General features: G+C 39.9%; 2 protein-coding genes and 1 long non-coding RNA gene across 9 annotated transcripts; 2 read left to right on the top strand and 1 right to left on the bottom strand.

The window, feature by feature from the left end:
• The first annotated feature begins 126 nt into the window (after positions 1-126).
• parp2 (poly (ADP-ribose) polymerase 2) lies at positions 127-14,826 on the top strand. Of its 5 annotated transcripts, none has more exons than XM_061919557.1 (18): positions 174-312; positions 765-1,040; positions 3,185-3,394; positions 3,473-3,649; positions 3,819-3,889; positions 4,360-4,410; positions 4,488-4,584; positions 4,654-4,729; positions 4,812-4,914; positions 4,995-5,151; positions 5,568-5,706; positions 5,792-5,855; positions 5,936-6,070; positions 8,364-8,491; positions 8,644-8,743; positions 12,972-13,070; positions 13,180-13,304; positions 14,226-14,826. In XM_061919557.1, exons 3-18 carry the CDS (start codon positions 3,331-3,333, stop codon positions 14,389-14,391), a joined length of 1,752 nt encoding a protein of 583 aa, XP_061775541.1. In that variant the 5' UTR covers positions 174-312; positions 765-1,040; positions 3,185-3,330; the 3' UTR covers positions 14,392-14,826. The 5 variants fall into 5 exon arrangements, with proteins under 5 accessions (XP_061775538.1, XP_061775541.1, XP_061775540.1 ...); XM_061919556.1 differs by having other exon boundaries at positions 181-312; positions 772-1,040; XM_061919554.1 differs by lacking the exon at positions 765-1,040 and having other exon boundaries at positions 127-312.
• si:ch211-284o19.8 (protein lifeguard 1) lies at positions 14,502-20,050 on the bottom strand. 3 transcript variants are annotated; one of them, XM_061919561.1, is made up of 6 exons: positions 19,899-20,050; positions 18,767-19,052; positions 18,332-18,532; positions 16,648-16,793; positions 15,054-15,234; positions 14,502-14,980 (listed from the first exon to the last, which is right to left on the bottom strand). In XM_061919561.1, the coding sequence occupies exons 2-6, from the start codon at positions 19,031-19,033 to the stop codon at positions 14,846-14,848; spliced, it is 930 nt and encodes a 309-aa protein (XP_061775545.1). In that variant the 5' UTR covers positions 19,034-19,052; positions 19,899-20,050; the 3' UTR covers positions 14,502-14,845. The 3 variants fall into 3 exon arrangements, with proteins under 3 accessions (XP_061775545.1, XP_061775546.1, XP_061775547.1); XM_061919562.1 differs by having other exon boundaries at positions 15,054-15,197; positions 16,665-16,793; positions 19,899-20,049; XM_061919563.1 differs by having other exon boundaries at positions 14,829-14,980; positions 16,665-16,793.
• Positions 14,923-19,116, top strand: LOC133567937 (uncharacterized). Its single transcript, XR_009809509.1, has 2 exons — positions 14,923-15,022; positions 18,294-19,116. It is a non-coding gene; the product is annotated as an uncharacterized LOC133567937 (long non-coding RNA).
• Positions 20,051-20,614: the final 564 nt, after the last annotated feature.

The raw sequence follows: 20,614 nt of genomic DNA, 5'->3' as shown, positions 1-20,614 counted from the left end.
GGCCATAATACTGCGTTGTTTGTTTATGATAAAATATTTTTTTATTACGGTCATACTTAACCATATATCGAATCGTTAAATTGACATGCGCTTTGCCTTCCTCCTGAACGTCGTGAATTCTGTCTTTTATTGACGATCTCTCTGACGTCACCAGGCAACCAGGAAGTGTATGCTTTCCCGCCCTCTCGAGATTCTGTTTTTATTTTTTGTTTGTTTTCACCGCGTATTTACTTTTATGAACAATGACGAGGCGCACAAGAAGTTCCAAAAGCAAAACGTTGCTACAAAATGATGAAGTCCAGTCTCAGAAAGGTATTAAAGGTTAGCTCGACCGGGCTGATAAAACGTTTAAACGCTGTGTTGACCACAAATGAGAGGAACGAAACTCGCTCAGTTTATTTGGACTGACTATTGTGATTATTTTGTTACAATTGTACAAATGGTATTTTTTATAATACGTATTGCAATTGCGACGTTTATATTGTATGTATTAAATTAACTCCATTTGCGGTCGTGTCACAGACATTTCCGGGAGACTGTCCTCAAATTAAGCACTAATGCATCACTTGTATTAATAACATGCTTTGATATCACAGTTTGACGTCACAAAACACCTATGTTACTTTTCGTTGTTATTGAAGTCAACACAGGGAATAATGCATCATTTTTGATAAAAAAACAACAACTAAAACAAATGTTTATCATTGTTTTTAATTATGTTGATATATCCATCCATCCATTTCCTACCGCTTATCCCGTTTGAGGTCGCAGGTGGTGCTGGAGCCTATCTAAGCTGCATTCAAGCGGAAGGCGGCATACACCCTGGACAAGTCGCCACCTCATCGCAGGGCCAACACAGATAGGCAGACAACATTCACACTTCACATTGCCAATCAATCTATTACCCAGGTGCATGTTTTTGTAGGTGGGAGGAAGCCGGAGTACCCGGAGGGAAACCACGTAGTCACAGGGAGAACATGCAAACTCCACACAGAAAGATCCCGAGTCCGTGATTGAACCCAGGACTACTCAAAGTTAAAGTAAAGTACCAATGATTGTCACACACAAGAGGTGTGGTGAAATGTATCCTCTGTATTTGACCCATCCCCTTGATCCCCACCTGGAAGGTGAGGGGAGCAGAGGGCAGCAGCGATGCCGCGCCCGGGAATAATTTTTATTGATTTAACCCCCAATTCCAAACGTGGATGCTGAGTGCCAAGCAGGGAGGTAATGGGTCCCATTTTTTAAAAGTCTTTGGTATGACTTGGCCGGGGTTTTTAACTCACAACCTACTGATCTCAGGGCGGACACTCTAACCACTAGACCACCAAATAGGTACTACGTACTCAAGACCTTTGTATTGTGAGACACCCCTGTTCTACCGGGCTGCCCGTGTTGATATACAGTGGGGCAAAAAAGTATTTAGTCAGGCACCGATTGTGCAAGTTCTCCCACTTAAAATGATGACAGAGGTCTGTAATTCAACTGTGAGAGACAGAATGTGAAAAAAAATTCAGGAATTCACATTGTAGGAATTTTAAAGAATTTTTTTGGAAATTATGGTGGAAAATAAGTATTTGGTCAACCATTCAAAGCTCTCATTGATGGAAGGAGGTTTTGGCTCAAAATCTCACAATACATGGCCCCATTCATTCTTTCCTTAACACGGATCAATTGTCCTGTCCCCGTAGCAGAAAAACCGCCCCAAAGCATGATGTTTCCACCACCATGCTTCACAGTAGGTGTGGTGTTCTTGGGATGCAACTCGGTATTTTTCTTCCTCCAAACACGACGAGTTGAGTTTATACCAAAATGGATACATGGATGATACAGCAGAGGATTAGGAGAATGTCATGTGGTCAGATGAAACCAAAATAGAACTTTTTGGTATAAACTCAACTCGTCGTGTTTGGAGGAAGAAGAATACTGAGTTTCTTCCCAAGAACACCATACCTACTGTGAAGCATGGGGGTGGAAACATCATACTTTGGGGCTGTTTTTCTGCTAAGGGGACAGGACGATTGATCCGTGTTAAGGAAAGAATGAATAGGGCCGTGTATCGTGAGATTTTGAGCCAAAACCTCCTTCCATCAATGAGAGCTTTGAATGGTTGACCAAATACTTATTTCCCACCATAATTTACAAATAAACTCTTTACAATTTCTACAATGTGAATTCCTGGATTTTTTTTCACATTCTGTCTCTCACAGTTGAAGTGTACCTATGATGAAAATTACAGACCAGTGTCATCATTTTAAGTGGGAGAACTTGCACAATCGGTGGCTGACTAAATACTTTTTTGCCCCACTGTACATGTATACAAAATATCCTCACATTTAGTTACACATTTCTGCTTTGCTAACTGGCTGGCAGGCGTGCTTTGACGATCCAAAAATGTTTTTTTCTCCAGCAACTCAAGAAATGTACAGTTAATAATAATCCATCCATTCATTTTCTACCGCTTATTCCCTTTGGGGTCCGGGGGGGCGCTGGTGCCTATCTCAGCTACAATAATACATTTTATTTGGTATAGCGCTTTTCAGAGTACTCAAAGACACTTTTCAGGACAAAAAAATTAAATATAAAACAGTTCAAAGTAACAATAATATAAAATACAGGAAATATAAATGCAGTACATTGTAAAATACATAAAAACACTGGACTTTTACAACACGGGACATCACAAGACACAGAACACTAATCACAGGTTAAAACCAGATCTAAATAGGTATGTTTTGAGAAGGCTTTTGAAGGTAGAAAGGTCTGAGCAGCTACGGATGGGTTTGGGAAGAGAGTTCCAGAGGGTGGGAGCAGCGATGGAGAAGGCTCTCTCACCCCAGGTCCGGCGCTTGGTTCTGAGTAGTGGGGAAAGGAGGTTGGCATCAGAAGAGCGGAGGCTGCGTGAAAGGGTATGGTGGTGAAGCAGGTTGATGAGGTAGCAGGGGGCCTGGTATTGGAGGGCTTTGTGGATGAGGAGGAGGATTTTAAGGTGGATCCGGTGAGGAACGGGGAGCCAGTGGAGTTTCTGAAGGACTGGGGTGATGTGCTCACGGGAGCGGGTGTGGGTGAGCAAGCGGTCGGCAGAGTTTTGAATGTATTGGAGTATGAGAACATAGCTCACTTTTTTTGTGGGATTTTGTTCCACGAAGAACCAGAATGTTGACATGTTATGTGATGCGTTCAGCGTGGCAGTGGCAGGGAGATGAAGGTCAATGGGAACCGTACTCGACATCCGACTGTGCCTTGCTGAACTCCGCTGTCACCTCGGGGGAAACCTCCATCTCTCTGACTTTGGGCTCGGGAGCGGTTTACGAGGTGGACCTGAAGAAGATGGTCCAAATCAATCCTGTCAGCAAGTACAAGAGGAAGATTCGCTCCCAGCCGGCGAAAACAGGTATGTGTGCTCACTCCATAAAAACATGTTCATACTTAAAGGACTTTGAAGTACTTTAAGTTTTTGTATGGCTTGCAGGAGGAGGTTCTGATGACAAATGTGACACGAGCACTCCTAATTGTGGTCCAGTTAAAGTCAAAGAAGAAGACGAGGAGAGCGAAAAGCGGCCGGCTGCGACAGGCAAGAGGAAACGAACCCAGAGCAAGACCGAAGGAAAATCTGATAAACGGCTGAAAGAAGAAACACAGAGTGAAGGTGCGTTCGATTGTTGCACCTTTAGTCACCTGTACCACGTGTTAACATGGTTTGCCAACATAAACCTGTGAATAAGACAAGTCTGATCCTCTTTGCTGCTGTGTTACAACTGAACTGTGAGTTTCATAGTACACTATTATACTAACATTGTTGTTTTGATGTTGAACAGAAGTTGTGAAGACAGTGATCATGAAGGGAAAAGCTCCGGTGGACTTGGAGTGCCAGAAGAAGCTTGGAAAGGTACCACAATTTAAGTGACTCTCATCCAAAGGGAATCTTATAAAACTGTGCTCTCAAAGTGCATTTGTTTATGTTTGAATGTCAGATGTCAGGGAAGTGAGCAAATAAAGTACAGTCGTCCCTCGCCACACTGCGCTTTAAATATTGAGGCGAGTGAGCATTATTTTTTGGATTTAAAACAAATTTAATTTGCTGAAGCAAACTGTCGTGCACATTGATCTGATTGCATGTTGTAATAAATTCTATTTAAAAGATCATACATTTCAGAACAGTTTATTTTTACAATATTGTTTTTGTTGACTCACTGTAAACATTTAAGTATCAACAGGCTCGGAGTATGAGTGCCATTTGGCTATACATGTATTTTCTAATTCTACACTTAAAACTCACTTTATTATTTTCCGTGAAACAATTAAATGGCCCGATTTCCCAGCTTACAGACTTTTCAGTGCGTCTGTCTGTCTTCTCAGGCTCATGTTTACTGTGAAGGAGAGGACGTTTACGACGTAATGATGAACCAGGTAACATGCTTCTCGGTGGCATTGGTTGCTGGACAAATATGCCAATAAACATTACATTTTCTGTCTTGTTTCTGCAGACCAATCTTCAGTTCAACAACAACAAATACTACCTGATCCAGCTGCTGGAGGACGACGCCTCCAAGGCGTTCAGCGTGTGGATGAGGTGGGGCAGAGGTCAGTTCATCCGCTCATGTCCTATGTGTCTCGGTGTGACGTTTTTAATGACTCTCTGGTGTCTCCCAGTGGGAAAAGTGGGTCAGAACAGCCTGACGCTGTGCAATGGAGATCTGCAGAAGGCCAAAGATATTTTCAAGAAAAAGTAAGCGCACCACTTTGTTTGAGTTACTCTTTTTTAAAATATTTTTGGTTATCTTGTTTGGCTTTTTGCTGTTTGGCTTCAGGTTTTTGGACAAGACCAAGAACGAGTGGGAACACAGAGCAAGCTTTGAGAAGGTGGCTGGAAAATATGACATGGTCCACATGGACTACAGCACAAGTTCTAAGGTACATTTTGGCACAAAGAACTAAGCCATCTCGACCTTGAGCATCACTGAATAAAAGGGTTGTACATTTCTTCACTGCAGGATGAGAAGGAGACCCTGCCAGTCACCGAAGTGCCAGAGAAGAAAACCTCCAAGCTGGACATAAAGGTCCAGTCTCTGCTGGAGCTCATCTGTGACATCAAAGCAATGGAGGAGGTTGTGCTGGAAATGAAGTTCGACACTCGCAAAGCTCCCCTTGGTCAGTCCAAAACAATCACTCATTATACTGACAGTAAATGTTAGCAAGCGCTATTGTGTGTGTGTGTGACAACAAACTTGTCAATGCTAAGAGGCTAACAAGGTTATATCACTGAGTTAAGTGTTATCGTAATGGCACTAATGGTTGCATGTAAATGTTTGGACTCTGTATAGCTCGGTTGGTAGAGTGGCCGTGCCAGCAACTTGAGGGTTGCAGGTTCGATTCCCGCTTGTGCCATCCTAGTTACTGCCGTTGTGTCCTTGGGCAAGACACTTTACCCACCTGCTTCCAGTGCCACCCACACTGGTTTAAATGTAACTTAGATATTGGGTTTCACTATGTAAAGCGCTTTGAGTCACTAGAGAAAAGCGCTATATAAATATAATTCACACTTCACACTCTGCTTTTGCCTGCAGGAAAGCTGACTTTGGAGCAGATCAGTGCAGGCTACACGGCGCTAAAGAGGATTGAGACGTGTTTAAAGCATAAAGACCGCGCCCGTGAGCTGGTGGAAGCCTGCAACCAGTTCTATACCCGCATCCCGCACGACTTTGGGTAAGGAAGATGCGACAAATTAACTTGACAGAAATCAAATCTTTAGTTTGACATATTTATGCTTTCATCTCTCCATGCGATGTAGACTGAAAACTCCGCCTGTTATTCGGACAGAAGACGAGCTGAAGAAAAAAATTGAGCTCTTGGAGGTGACAATCGAGATAGGATGTCAATAAAATGTTTGTAACTATTTTTGAAGTAGCCATCACACTTGAATATGTCTGCTTAGGCATTGAGGGACATTCAGATTGCAGTCAAAATGGTCCAGAGCAGCGATAATGGTGATGAGCATCCTCTGGACCGACACTACAAATCCCTTAACTGCCAGCTGAACCCTGTAGACCCCGTCAGCCAAGAATACAAGGTCTGTCCCTGCCATGTGACAATGTTTAAATGCATTTCCAGAGAGACTTAGAAAGTTGTAATTTTTTTTTTTTTACACGCCGCAGTAGGATTTTTCGTACACTCACCAAACATTGCACGCAAAAGAAAACCATTCTGTGTCATTCCACGGGATCGAGCGCCGAAAACAAAAAATCCCTTGCGTTGTTGATTTAGTCTCTGCTTTATTTGATTAAGACTGAAAATTAATCCACCATGCAGCTAAAAAAAGTTGCCAGTGCCAGCACTCTAATAAAGAAGGCGAGAAACAATATTGAATTCCAGAAATAACTTGGCGTCTGTGTAGAACTACCCTCTCTTCCTCCTCATCGGCTTATCACCGTCTTAACTAGAGGTTTTCCAATCCATGTTTTTATTTTCCGATATGCTAATGGTATTGGAGCCTTGAGTATTGGCTGATATCGATATTGATTTGATACGATATCAGCAGGAATCATAAATCATTTTACTATTTTATAGTGTGGACTCAGAGGTCGACCGATATGGGTTTTTTAGGACCTATACCAATTATTGGTTAAGGAGGCAGATAACCGATATTTAGAGAAGATATTTATTTGCAGGAAAATTTAGTTAAACATGAATAGCATAAGTCTGTTTGACAAGGCTTTAGGTGGTTTTTTTTTTACATTTTATTTTAGGAATCTGGACATGTTTTATGCGGCGCCAATGTTGTGGTTAATTTAGCCCCAAACAACATTAGGGAATTCCAAAAACACCTTTATTACATGTGTCCAAGTGGAGCATTTACATTTCTATATTAAAATATGGGAAATCTGCTAAAAATTGTTAAGAAAAAAAGGTATTTTTGTGCATCACATTAACTTGCAAGCTAATCAATTTTATAGCAGTTAGTTGTTATCAATACAGCAACCAGTAAATCAATCAAAGTTGACTTATATAGCCTTTTAATCACAAATGTCTCAAAGGGCTGCACAAGCAATAAATCACACACCCGGGCAAGAACAAACTCAACCGAATGGAAACAACGTGAAACCCTGGAAGGGAACACAGACGTGGCGACACCCCCTTTGGGCGACCGGTGTAATCAATGTCAAGTGGATACGGTTAATAATGGGAGAGTCCAGTCTGTAGTGGGGCCAGCAGGGGATCCTCTTACATGTAGACAAGTCGGGGCGCAGAGACGTCACCGACAGATGCATAAGGAGAGGTCCACCCCCGGTTCCGACTTCATAATATGAAAGTCCATTTCACTGGAAGGCCACCAGGGGGATCCTCTTTAATGAAAACAAGTCAACAGTCAACATATTCCACTCATCTTGGACATTCAAATTATCATATTTCCGAGTTCAAAAAAATTCTTGGAATTCCCAGTTTTCCAAACCCTTTTTTCTGTCGACTACTCCTCCCACATTTTTCAACCGTTCCACCATCAAATAATTCCTCTTAATCAGGACAAAAAAAACAAAGTTGTTTTTTGAACTGGAAAAATTCCCGGTTTTCCTGAAATTCGAGGAATTCCTTAATACCATTTCTGAATCAAAAATGTTACTCCTTCAACATTTCTCGACCGTTTAGAAAATTTCCAACACCAACCATTTCAACTCATTCCGAACAATCAAATTGTTTACCATTTTCTAGAAAAATCCCTTTTCCTGGAATTCCCAAATTTTCATGAAATTCCCATTGAAATGAATGGGACATTTTTCAAACTTCCACATTTTTATCCGATTCAAACAGTTCCAATTTCAAAATATTCAGACTCTTCAACATTCCCACTATTATTACATTCATACTTCATTCTGTCAGCATGTCAGTTCAACTTCAGCATTGGAGCATTCACACGCAATTCCTTCAGGAATTCCCTCATCTAGTTTAATATGTTTCTTTGGACAAATTTCCTTTTTTTGACTGCATTATTGTTCAATAAAGGACACTTACTACATATGTCTTAACTTTTTTGCTATTTGTGTGCTTTGGTATGGTGTAGCTGCGAGCTCCTATTAGCCTGTAGCCAAAAGCCTAATATGTTAACTTTTTGTAAATTACTAAAATACAAGAATCCCGTTTGCTTATGAGAAGACATTTAGAGCTTACTTTGAACAGGTAAAGTACATGTACAGTACATCATACAGTACATCGGAGATTTCAGGCGCAAACCTACATAATTCGATACTTGTTAATTTGTACATTGTAGTTCTAATTGTGTCTGACTTTTTAAAACATATTACTAATAAAAAACACTGTAGACATAAAAGTAATTGTCTGCAATGATGATTTTATGTCTCCATGTCCAGGTGATTGAAAAATACTTGCAGTCCACTCACGCCTCCACACACGCTGACTACACCATGAGTGTGCTGGAGATCTTTGCCGTGGACAGAGACGGCGAGACAGCCCACTTCACGTCACAAATACACAACAGGTCAGAGCACATTGGAAATATTGGAATATAAATAATCCTATCCAGCGTCAAACTGCCTCCATCACAGAAAGCTTAGTGACTGTTATGGGTGTCCATGGACATAGAGTATATTGGTCAAACTTCTAAAGTCACTTGTTATCCCTGGGATTCAGGATGCTGCTGTGGCACGGATCTCGCCTCACTAACTGGGTCGGCATCCTCAGCCAGGGCCTCCGAGTGGCGCCACCTGAAGCTCCTGTCACAGGTTACATGGTAGGACAAACGTCATCACATCCTGCAAACCATAGCACTCAGGACAGACAAGACCGATTGACATTTGACAGTGATATTAGCCTCTGAACAGGCTCGATAGCATTTTACATGTTGTGTTTACATTGCTGCAATCTGAATCAGATTTGGATTCACTATCGTTTGACATTCCAGCTTGTAGGCCGATTCAATTTAGGAATACAACGATAGAGGGTAATAATGATAACGCCAGTAAAACTTTTGCTGGTTTTATTTGTTAGCATGCAAACAGGTTGACGCCTAGCATATTTCTAAAATCCATCCATCCATTTCCTACCGTTTGTAAGATGGCAACAAATAAATATATCCATGATTTTTGGTTTAGAATGTACAAAATTTGCTAAAATGCTGGCATAAAATATTAACAGATAGATAGATAGATAGTACTTTATTTATTCTGTCAGGAGAGTTCCTTCAGGAAAATTACCATTTTCAGCACAATCCCATTCAAGATCAGACAAACATTATAGGGAGACAGAACAGGATCGCTGACGGGTCTGCCGGCTTCCAGCGCCCCTTACAAAAAAGATGACATACAGGTAAACAAGGAGGGTGGAAGAAAAAAATAGAAGATTAAAATAAAATTTAAAAATCGGTCTTAGCCTAGGCCCTGGAGTGGGGGTGCAGACTGAGGCCAAGGGATATATATATATATATATATATATATATATATATATATATATATATATATATGAGGCCAAGATAATAGGCTCGCATACTTTTAAGATGGCGCCAAATAATGGAACCCATGATAGATCAAAAGGTACAACATTTTGCTAAAATTCTAGTATAAAATGTTACCATTTTAGCATAAGCATGGTTAGAGGGAAACAGCAAGCATACTTCTAAGATGGCACCAAATAAAAAAATCAATGAATATTTTGTTTAAAACATAAAATTATCTAATATGATAGCATACTTCTAAGATTCCGCCAAGTAACAAATTCTATGACTATTAGGTTAGAGCAGTGGTTCTTAACCTTGGTAGAGGTACTGAACCCCACCAGTTTCATATGCGCATCCACCGAACCCTTCTTTAGTGAAAAATAAAATGTTTTTCAAATTCAAGACAAAGTTATATGATTTTTTTACTGGTGCATAAAATGAACCGTGCATGACCATCACCTTGTTCAAAGAACAAAACCAACACAGTGCATGAACTCGTAACAAATTACACACCTGCAAATCAGTTTGGGTTCTGCTGTTGCCGTATCCCTAATATGCCAATAGGGAGAAGTTTTTATCTACACGATGAGTCGGGTGTGGCTTTAGTGGAGGCTCCACCGAACCCCTGAGGCCGACTCACCGAACACTTAGGGTTCGATCGAACCCTGGTTAAGAACCACTGGGTTAGAATGTACAAAATTAGCTTAGATGCTAGCATAAATCATTAGCGTGTTAACGTTAGCATGCTAGCATTAGAACAGATAGAATACTTCCAAGATGTCACCATGTAACAAAAACTGAAATTTGGTTTGAAACTTGGAAAAGTGCTAGTTTGAATGTCGAAGACGAGTGGAATGTTTTGATGTTGGAATCGTTTGAATCGGATGAGAAATGTAAGAATTGTGGAACTTTGAAAAATGTCCCATTCATTTCAATGGGAATTTCCTGGTAATCAGGAAATCCCGGGATATGTGTGACTTTTTGGAAGGTGATTAATAGCATGAATGAGCTAAATGTTGGTGTTAAAATAGTTGGAATTGGTTGAGGAATGTGTTAGTAGTAATACTTTTTTTCATTTGAGATTTAGTGTTACAGATTACCAGGTATTCCAGAAATTCTTGGAAAAGCACAATTTGGGTTGGAACTTGGGAGAGTGTTAATTTGAATGTCCAGGATGAGTAAAATGTGTTAATGGTGGCATGGTTTGAATCAGTTGAGAAATGTGGTCATTGTGGAACATAAGATTGAACTTCAAATGATCACGATGTACAAGTACTAATGATTTTTATTGATGACAATTTGTCTTTTAGATCTCACATTGGAAAAAGGTGTGGCTAAACTTAAAATTAAATTGGGATTTTTCTTTAGAAACAAGTCCTGCTTTTCACTACAAGTTAGGAAACGCTTGATTCCGACCATTTTTGTGCCTTTGCTAGATTTTGGAGACTCGCTATTTTATTTTTTTTTATATGACACTTATTTTGAAAAAAATGGATACTGTTTACCAATGTGCCTTACTTTTTTTTTTACTAGTTGTGGCAACCTTGTACAACATTGCGCTTTATATGCTAATGCAGACTGTCCATCTATGTCAGTTCGCAGATTTTATCGCTGGATGTTTTTTATTAATACATCACTTCTTGGTCTGGTTCCCTCTTATTTTTTGTCTTTTATGTGTAAAGATTACAGTCTTGACAACTTAAGGTCGCAGGACATTTTCGGCATGTTTGTTCCTACAGCCAACACAAATCTTGGAAAAAAAGCTTTCAGATATGCTGCTCCATGGTCATGGAATAACTACTGATCTCTTTGGTGGAATTTCAGGCCATTCTAATGGATCGAGAAACAGTTTCTATAGGGCATTGTACTTGTTTTAAGTAGTTTTTACTGAAACATTTTATACATTGTTTTGACCTATCACATATACATTAAGTCATTTATTTTTTAATGGTCGTGTGTGACTGCTGCTGTTTTTGTTGTTCTTATAATTATTTCTTGTAACTTTGTGTTGCTGCCCTCTTGGCCAGGTCACTCTTGGAAAATATATTTTAATTAGTTTTTCACTTGGTTAATTAAAGGATATTGATTGATTGATTGATTGATTGATTGATTGATTGATTGATTGGAAAGCTTGAATGGGAATTTCCTGGGAATTTGGAAAATGTCACTCTGCAACATTTTTTTAAAGTTTTAATAAAATGTAAGTCATTTACAACAGTCTTATGTAAAGTCCCATCTCGATGTATTTTGAAATGAAATTTGAAGGAGTACATAGTAGAGATGTCCGATAATATCAGACTGCCAATATTATCGGCCGATAAATGCTTTAAAATGTAATATCGGAAATTATCGTTATCGGTTTCAAAAAGTAAAATGTATGACTTTTTAAAACGCCGCTGTACGAAGTGGTACACGGACATAGGGAGTGTAAAGTCCCATCTCGATGTATTTTGAAATGAAATTTGAAGGAGTACATAGTAGAGATGTCCGATAATATCAGACTGCCAATATTATCGGCCGATAAATGCTTTAAAATGTAATATCGGAAATTATCATTATCGGTTTCAAAAAGTAAAATTTATGACTTTTTAAAACGCCGCTGTACGAAGTGGTACACGGACGTAGGGAGAAGTACAGGGCAGTTGCATTTCTCAGTCATACTTGCCAAGCCTTCTGATTTTACCGGGAGACTCACGAATTTCAGTGCCCCTCCTGAAAATCTCCCGCGTCAACCATTCTCCCAATTTTCACCCAGACAACAATACTGGGGGCGTGCCTTAAAGGCACTGCATTTGCGTCACGTAACATATACGGCTTTTCACGCACACAAGTGAATGCGTAGCATACTTGGTCACCAGCCATACAGGTCACACTGAGGGTGGCCGTATAAACAACTTTAACACTGTTACAAATATGCGCCACAATGTGAACCCACACCAAACAAGAATGATAAGCACATTTCGGGAAAACATCAGCACAGTAACACGACAGAACAAATACCCAGAAACCCTTGCAGCACTAACTCTTTCAGGACGCTACAATATACAACCTTGCCCACCTCAACCTCATCATGATCTCTCAGGGAGAGCATGTCCCAAATTTCAAGCTGCTCTTTTGAGGCATGTTAAAAGAATTAATGCACTTTGTGACTTCAATATTAAGTATGGCAGTGGCATGTTGGCATTTTTTTTTTCCATAACTTAAGTTGATTTATTTTGGAAAAGCTTGTTACATTGTTTAATGCATCCGGCGGGGCATCACAACAAAATTAGGCATAATAATGTGTTAATTCCACAGCTGTAGATATCGGTATCGGGTAATTAAGAGTTGGGCAATATCGGATATCGGCAAAAAAGCCATTATCGGACATCTGTAGTACATAGTCATTACATTTGTTTTAAGTTGAATTAAAAAGGGCCTTAAAGAGCATTACATTTGTTTTGCTGATACTTGCACAAACCCTTTTTATAGATGCCTTTAAAAAACATTGAAACTTTTGTTGGTTGTCACCTTGTGTCTCATTCAGTTCGGTAAAGGCATCTACTTCGCCGACATGTCATCGAAGAGCGCCAACTACTGTTTTGCCAGAAGCCACAACCAAATAGGTCTGCTGCTGCTCTGCGAGGTATCAGAACTCAGACACACATTACTTTGTGGGATTATAACATACCTAAAGGCCTAATACCAGCCTGCAAGCAGATGTAACAATCTGTGTTGTTTGTGTGCTTGAGCAGGTCGCCGTGGGAGACAGTAACGAGGTCTTGGACGCCAACTACAATGCCAACAACTTGCCGGCTGGAAAACACAGCACCAAGGGTGTCGGACAGACCGGACCTGACCCCAAAAACTCTGTCGTTCTGTAAGTTCAGCTTCACACAACTCTGTGTTGTTTTGTCATTTATTAAAGAACAACAATGCCTGCAAATCAATAGAAGCACTAGAGTGGAAAATGAAAAATCTATCCAGTCTTAAGCAGTAACCTTTATCTTTGATGTGTGTGATGAAAGTGTAATTTAAACAATGTAATTCAACAACGCTCCTCCAGGGGTGTCCAATATGTGGCTAATGGCTCATTTTTGATTTCGTTTACCATATAAAAAAAACAACTAATAATTTTAACATAATGAGATATGTATATATTTTAAACAAATTTGCTTTGACTCCATCAACAGATGTAGATGTTTTGTTGAGATAGCATTGGAATGCTTTTAAGGTTTCAAGATATATATGACATTATTGATATAGATTGGGCCAACAATAGAGATTTTAATTCTATCGTCATATCGTGATAATGCATGTTAATAACACGTTTTAGCTGTCTTTCTGAAAAGTTGGCAATGAATGTATCCATAATTTGCAGGCTATAATTACTGGTCTGCAAAAAACATTTTTAACCCAATTAGGTGAAATTAGATCATCTCCCACGGCACACCAGACTGTATCTCACGGCACAATAGTGTGCCGCGGCGCAGTGGTTGAAAAACACTGATCTAACAGCATACATTTATGTCGCTATATTAAAAAAATCACATACCTGAGTCAGTGTTTCCCACAGGATGGCAATTTGTTTGTGGCGCTGGTGAGTTCAAGGGATGCCATGACGCAATTGCCAAAATTAAAAAAATGGGATGACAATCATGTGGCATACATTGTGGTCATGTACCATGCAATTCTTGTTAAATTTTAATGCTCCTATCACCATAACATTTAAAGTCACCTTAATGGCCCTTAAAAAGCACATTTTAAAGTACCTCTCCTTTCATTCATTGATGTCTTTCAGGAATGGCATGACGGTGCCAATGGGACCGGGCGTGAAGACGTCAGCAGTGGCGGGCAGAGGGAGCGTTTACTCGCTCCTCTACAACGAGTTTGTCGTCTACAACCCGGCCCAGACGCGCATGCGCTACCTGTTGCGCATTAAGTTCAACTACTCATCGCTCTGGTGACAGATGATACTGTATTTAGCATCATGTAGGCACTCTCAGCATTACATGGGCTATATGACCTGTCTTTCTGTCTATTATTGTTCAAAAATGTAGATGAAAAAACAACTTAAGACCATGCTCACACAACATTTATTATTGAAAATGCATGTTAAAGGTACTGTATGTAATGTTAAGCTATAAAAATATATTTTAGGTCACTGAACGCAATGAATCATTTGGAAAAGGCATGTTGCTTTTTTCAGGAATGGACTTTCTTTAAGCTTTATTTTGGCTACAATGGTGACAACTGCTGGTGTGGTGTGATATTTAAAAAAAAACCCATCAGTCTACGTGCCTTGTTGTATAATGCAATGAGATTTCAAAAAAAGCGTGAAAAAAGAGCATTGCTAATCATCAACTTTTAAACAGAGAGAAGAATAAAGGACACTGCGCCAAGATTGGAGTTTTGAGTCTTTCACCGCCTCCCAAGCAGGTATATGAAGATTAGCATAATGTCCAGGTAGATCATCAACGCGGCGGTGACGTACTCCTCAGGATCCAAGCGGTGGCCCATCAGTCCCATCATCAGCTGACAGTCAAACATCAGGAACTGGAGACGAGACAAAGCTGACGTCTGGATGCATGTCTTAAGGTAAGAACCAATCAGTCTTAATGTTCCTTACCAAAGCATAGACCAGAGCGCCCAAAGTTCCATAGCAGACTTCAGCAATGTACGAATAGTAGAAGGTGCTGAACACGCCAAACATCAACAAGTCCACCGCCAGAACCAACAGGAGGCCGTGGCAAATGCTCAGATCGTAGCGCGTCTGCAGCCAAAACACACCAACGCTTTCCTTCAGGAGTCTTAATACAGATGTCAAAAATATATAATTTCCATACGAAATAATGGAATTACAAATAATTTGTGGTGTCCAGGCAATGGTTGTACGTGTGAAAAGAAGTGTTAAATGTATGATGTGTTAACTTTGCTCACAAGTGAGTGAGCGTATGGTGCAGTGGAGTCTTACTGCATTCAACATGAGTCTGCTTACTTCACGGAGCTTTCTGTCTACATTCTTCTTAAAGAATGATCGTCACACATTGTGAAATTTTTCCTCTGCATTGGACCCACCAGAGCTGCGTGCGTCACACTCTGGAATCATTTGGTGATTTAACCCCCAATTTCAACACAAGCAGGGAGGCAATGGGTCCCATTTTTTCATAGTCTTTGGTATGACTCGGCCGGGGTTTGACCTCACGACCTCCCAGTCTCTGGGCGGACACTCTAACCACGAGGCCACTGAGCTGGTTCTTTTGACGCGGATATTTCTTTTGCAAAAAGTGTCGCAGAAAAAAAATAATACGGAAAAAGTCAAAAGCACAAAAGTTATTCCTTTGATGTTTTATGAATTGAGCTCCTGAGAATTTATGGATTGCGGCTGATCTACCGGAGGTTTTAGGCAATTTAGTCCTTTATGTTGAAGAAGTCCTAATCGTATCATCTCAGGAATAGAGTATTCCGTATTCCAAAACTTATGTTTCAATGATTAGTCGGCAGTGTCGTCAGAAATCGATAATTAAAATTTGTCGATAATAATTATCGTCATCGCTCGTGTTTTTCTAGACAGAATCGGAGTTGGACATGCACTAGTCAGCGTCATCGGCAAGCAACAAGAAGAGAAAAATGGCTGCAGCCACTGCAATAACACTGCTAATGAAAACATCAAAAGCACATTAACAATTCATCTTGAACGTGTCTAAAAGACAAATAATTTGCTCAGTTTGCAGAGCGGACTTTGTTTTTCTTAGCAGTACGTCTGTGATGCGGGAGTATTTAAATCAGGGGCATGTTGGATACCTGGAGGATGTGATCTCTGACCCCTTGGTAAGATAGTTCGCTTGTTACTGCTTAGCTAACTAGCTAGGAACAGCGAGACAGAGTTGTGTGAAAAATACATTTAACCATCATATTAATCCAGGTCCTCCAGCTAAGCTTTATCAATATGCATGTGTGCCATTTTCTAGAATCAAGAACATTTACTTAGCATTTTAATGGCATATGTGAGTTTGAAATTATTATAATATTACTATTTTTATTATTATGGCAGTTCAAAGGAAAATCAGTGGTACGATTGATGGCTTTCTACAGCTTGCTTTTAAATAGACAAATGTACATTAAGTACGTCTGTTTACGCATTTGTCGGTGACGCAACATTTAACATCAATTTCTGAGGCATTTCTAGTTTTAAAGGAATCATTTAGGAGCACAATCAATACATTTTGTGTTTCTTGACCTGTGCAGAGAAAGCGATGATGGTAAAGGAAATGGCCAAGGTCGACGCCATAGTGATGATAACAGCTCTGGTGTCGTGGTAAGAGGCCATGGTGCCCACCACATATGAAAGGCTGATGGTGACAGTGACCTGAAAACACAAAATACAGAGAATGGCAGCAACATGAAAAAAGACAATCTCGGTTATTTGCTAGCTTAAGAAAGTGTTACAGAAGCAAATGAGGGTTAAATGTAATGGAGGAGCTCTTGTGCGGAACCTTGATGAAGATGCTTATGTGTAGATTAGTGTTGGCAAAGGGATTTAGTTTACCGTAATTTCTGGACCATAGGGCGCACTAGACTGTAAGGCACACTGCCGATGAGCGGGTCTAGTCAGGTCTATTTTTATCCAAAAGGGGCACCAGATTATAGAGCGCATTAAAGGGGTCATATTTATGTTTGATTTTCCTGAATTGAAAACTCTTCTACATGACATGTAATAGTGGTTCTTTGGTCACAAAGTTGAATGGATGATGTTTTACAGATAAACTTCAAGCCGCTTTCTGACTGTCGCTTCAGAATGCGCCGTTTTGTGGGTCTTATTAATGGGGCTCACCTTCGACAGCGTCTTTTCGCCGTCGTCTTTGTTGTAGCGGTGTAGCGTGCAAGGACGGAAGTCGAAGAAGTTTCAAAAGATGGAGCTAACTGTTTTAATGACATTCAGACTTCAGTTAAATCAATAACCGAGCACCAGTGGCTCACTAGTGCAATAACAACGCAGGAAGGGTCCAGTGAATAAACGTCAGACTAGACTGTTCTAATAGCTAAAGTTCCTTGGGCGAATAATGTAAATTTACTATACTGGTACGTTTTAGTGCTTTCATGGCAAGTTTACTGACTAGAAATGGCAACAGCGGAGGATAAATGTCCCATAACGAGGACGATAGAAGAAAAGAAGATTATCGACTGCGTTGTCGACACGGACTACAAAGGCGGACATGCTCAAATTTTCAGGACTTATGCAGATCCCAAATACAGATCAGCAGGTACTAGAAGTTAAGAAAAGTTGCTTTTGCATAATATTGCGAAACAAAACGCCAGATAATGTCTTACCTTATACACACACCATAATAATACTCGTATGTTGAAACACAGTACAATCCGTCAAGCGGTGCGGCTTCATAGTTTACTAAAGTCCTACTAAAACATTTTGATAAATTTTTGAGGGTGGTGTGTAATGTTCTATATTTTTAATAAGACATACAATTTTGGTGTTGTTTACCTGAGTCATATTGTAGTCTACACGTATCTTTTGTGTGACTGCCATTATCTTGCATTCTACACGTATCTCTTATGTGTGACTGCCATCTACTGGTCACACTTATCATTTCACCATGTATTAAATAAAATAGCTTCAAGGTGGGTAAGCACAACTAAAATTATTCTGTACATTAGGCGCACTGTCGAGTTTTGAGAAAATGAAAGGATTTTAATTGCGCCTTATAGTCCGAAAAATACGGTAAATAAAAACTGCAGTGGATCTCGTGGTGAACCTTGAGGAACACCAGCATCTTCTGTTTTAACTTCCGTCACTGCTGTATTGTGCTATCTTTGATGGAACCAATTTGTTGTGTTTTGGTTGCCTTTCCAGCGAAACAATCAGGGTGTTTGACATCTTTGGAGACCCACCAGGCCCACGATGTTCCAGGGGTGACGACGACTGATGGACTGGCAACAGCTGAGGGCGATGGCGACCACAGCAAAGATGCAGAAGGAGCTGATATAAGCGATAAAGTTATACTTGACCGCTTTCTTGACCACATCGGAGAAGGTGAACACAGACACTACAGTGAAGGTGAACACCAGCTGAAGGGTAAGGATGCTGAACACCTGCATGGGGAGACAGGCGCTATTGAATAAACATCTCAGATTTCATCACATCCTGTAAGCGATAGCAGCACAGCACTCGGAGCGCACTGATTCTAGACCAAATAATAAGTGATGATTAGCCATACGATACCCAAAAAGCTTTGCGGAAAACCGACTGCGTTTACATTATTGCAACCTGGATCAGATTTGGATTTACAACTGCTTGCATAGCGAGTCAGTGAAAGGTGCACCAACCTTCCGAACAAACGCCCTCCTCACTGCCTTGTCCTGGAAAGCAGGCGACTCGTAGAGCGGAACCGCTTCCGGCGTAGAATCCGGTTTTGTATCGGGGGAAGACTCGCATTCCGCCGCATCACCTTTGACCTCAGGGTCTTCGGGCGAGCCTTGGGAGTACGGGGGCGGCGGCGGCTGCTGTCCCTCTTCATCGTACGGTGGTGGCGACATAGGTGTGGGCATGTCCAAAAAAGCGGGCTCGACTGATGTCTCTCCTTGCTCAGACATTGTACACCACGGACGTTACCTTTAAAAAGAAAATAAAAGTAATCCATTTTTTTATCTTGAGTGAAAATGGAGTGAGGAAGTGCTATGTTGGTCAAGCCTGTGTTGCATCATTTTTACAAAACATGTAATTTCCCTGAAATGTTCCAGCGTGCGGACATTCTAGTTCATTTTACGACTATTTACATTTTTGGGGTTTTTTTAGACAGAAATTCAATGATTTCAACATGTTTCTCATACCATACTGGGTGAATATGACAAAAAAAACAGATACATTTATTATTTCTGCCTCTGTAAGAGTAACTCAAGATGCGTTCAAGCTCACCCGGAAAAATTCAAAATTAATTGTATTAATTAGTACGTGTATTAGTGCTGTCAAACGGATGCAATCACACTTTTACAATTTGATTAATCGCAACAAATATTTTGACAAAAATGCAGTTTAATTGTCAGAATCTTATGTAGGAACATTTTTAAGTGTTTTATTTGAATTTATTTTCTCAAAACAGTCTGATCACTGACTGCAAAGCAACCTGCTCCACCTTTCAGGTAATCATCTTCAGTTAAAATAAAGGAACATGTGTGGTCAAAATTAATCGCCCGATTAATATGAATTTATACATGATTAATGCGATAATGTTTCTTGATTGATGTGAGAATGCGTTATCTTTGACAGCCCAAATGTGTATTATATATTTTAAGGATATTTAAAATGTAGAAAAAAATTAAAAACATCCCAAATTAAACAATTTTATCATTTTAGTATTCATACCAACAATATAATCTAAAAAATATTTCTTACATTTTTAACATATCACACCTGAACTTATTGAATATTATAATCATCAGGAGCCGCTCATTCGCTTACCTTTATGGTATCAAAGTGTTCTTGTAATGATGGCTGACGTGCAAGAACACTTCCTGACACTTTTTGGTGGGGTGGAAGTTAAAAGAGAAAAGATGAGGAAACTGGAAACTCCACTTCTGCTTAACAGGGCACAATTATCACATTACGATATTGTTTAAATCAATAAATAAAGGTATGCATTTTTGTATTTGGTAAGGCATCATTTTTGTATTGAAACCATTAAACTTGTGAACAAATAGGTTTAGAAACCCCGTTTCCATATGAGTTGGGAAATTGTGTTAGATGTAAATATAAACGGAATACAATGATTTGCAAATTATTTTCAACCCATATTTAGTTGAATATGCTACAAAGACAACATATTTGATGTTCAAACTGATAAACTTTTATTTTTTTGGCAAATAATCATTAACTTTAGAATTTGATGCCAGCAACACGTGACAAAGAAGTTGGGAAAGGTGGCAATAAATACTGATAAAGTTGAGGAATGCTCATCAAACACTTATATGGAACATCCCAAAGGTGTGCAGGCTAATTGGGAAAGGTTGGGTGCCATGGTTGGGTATAAAAGCAGCTTCCATGAAATGCTAAGTATTTCACAAACAGGATGGGGTGAAGGTCACCACTTTGTAAGCAAATTGTCGAACAGTTTTAGAACAACATTTCTCAACGAGCTATTGCAAGGGATTTAGGGATTTTACCATCTACGGTCCGTG

This window comes from Nerophis ophidion, linkage group LG14, assembly GCF_033978795.1.
Source record: "Nerophis ophidion isolate RoL-2023_Sa linkage group LG14, RoL_Noph_v1.0, whole genome shotgun sequence".
NCBI classification, from domain to species: domain Eukaryota; kingdom Metazoa; phylum Chordata; class Actinopteri; order Syngnathiformes; family Syngnathidae; genus Nerophis; species Nerophis ophidion.
This window is presented reverse-complemented; position numbering and strand designations above follow the sequence as displayed.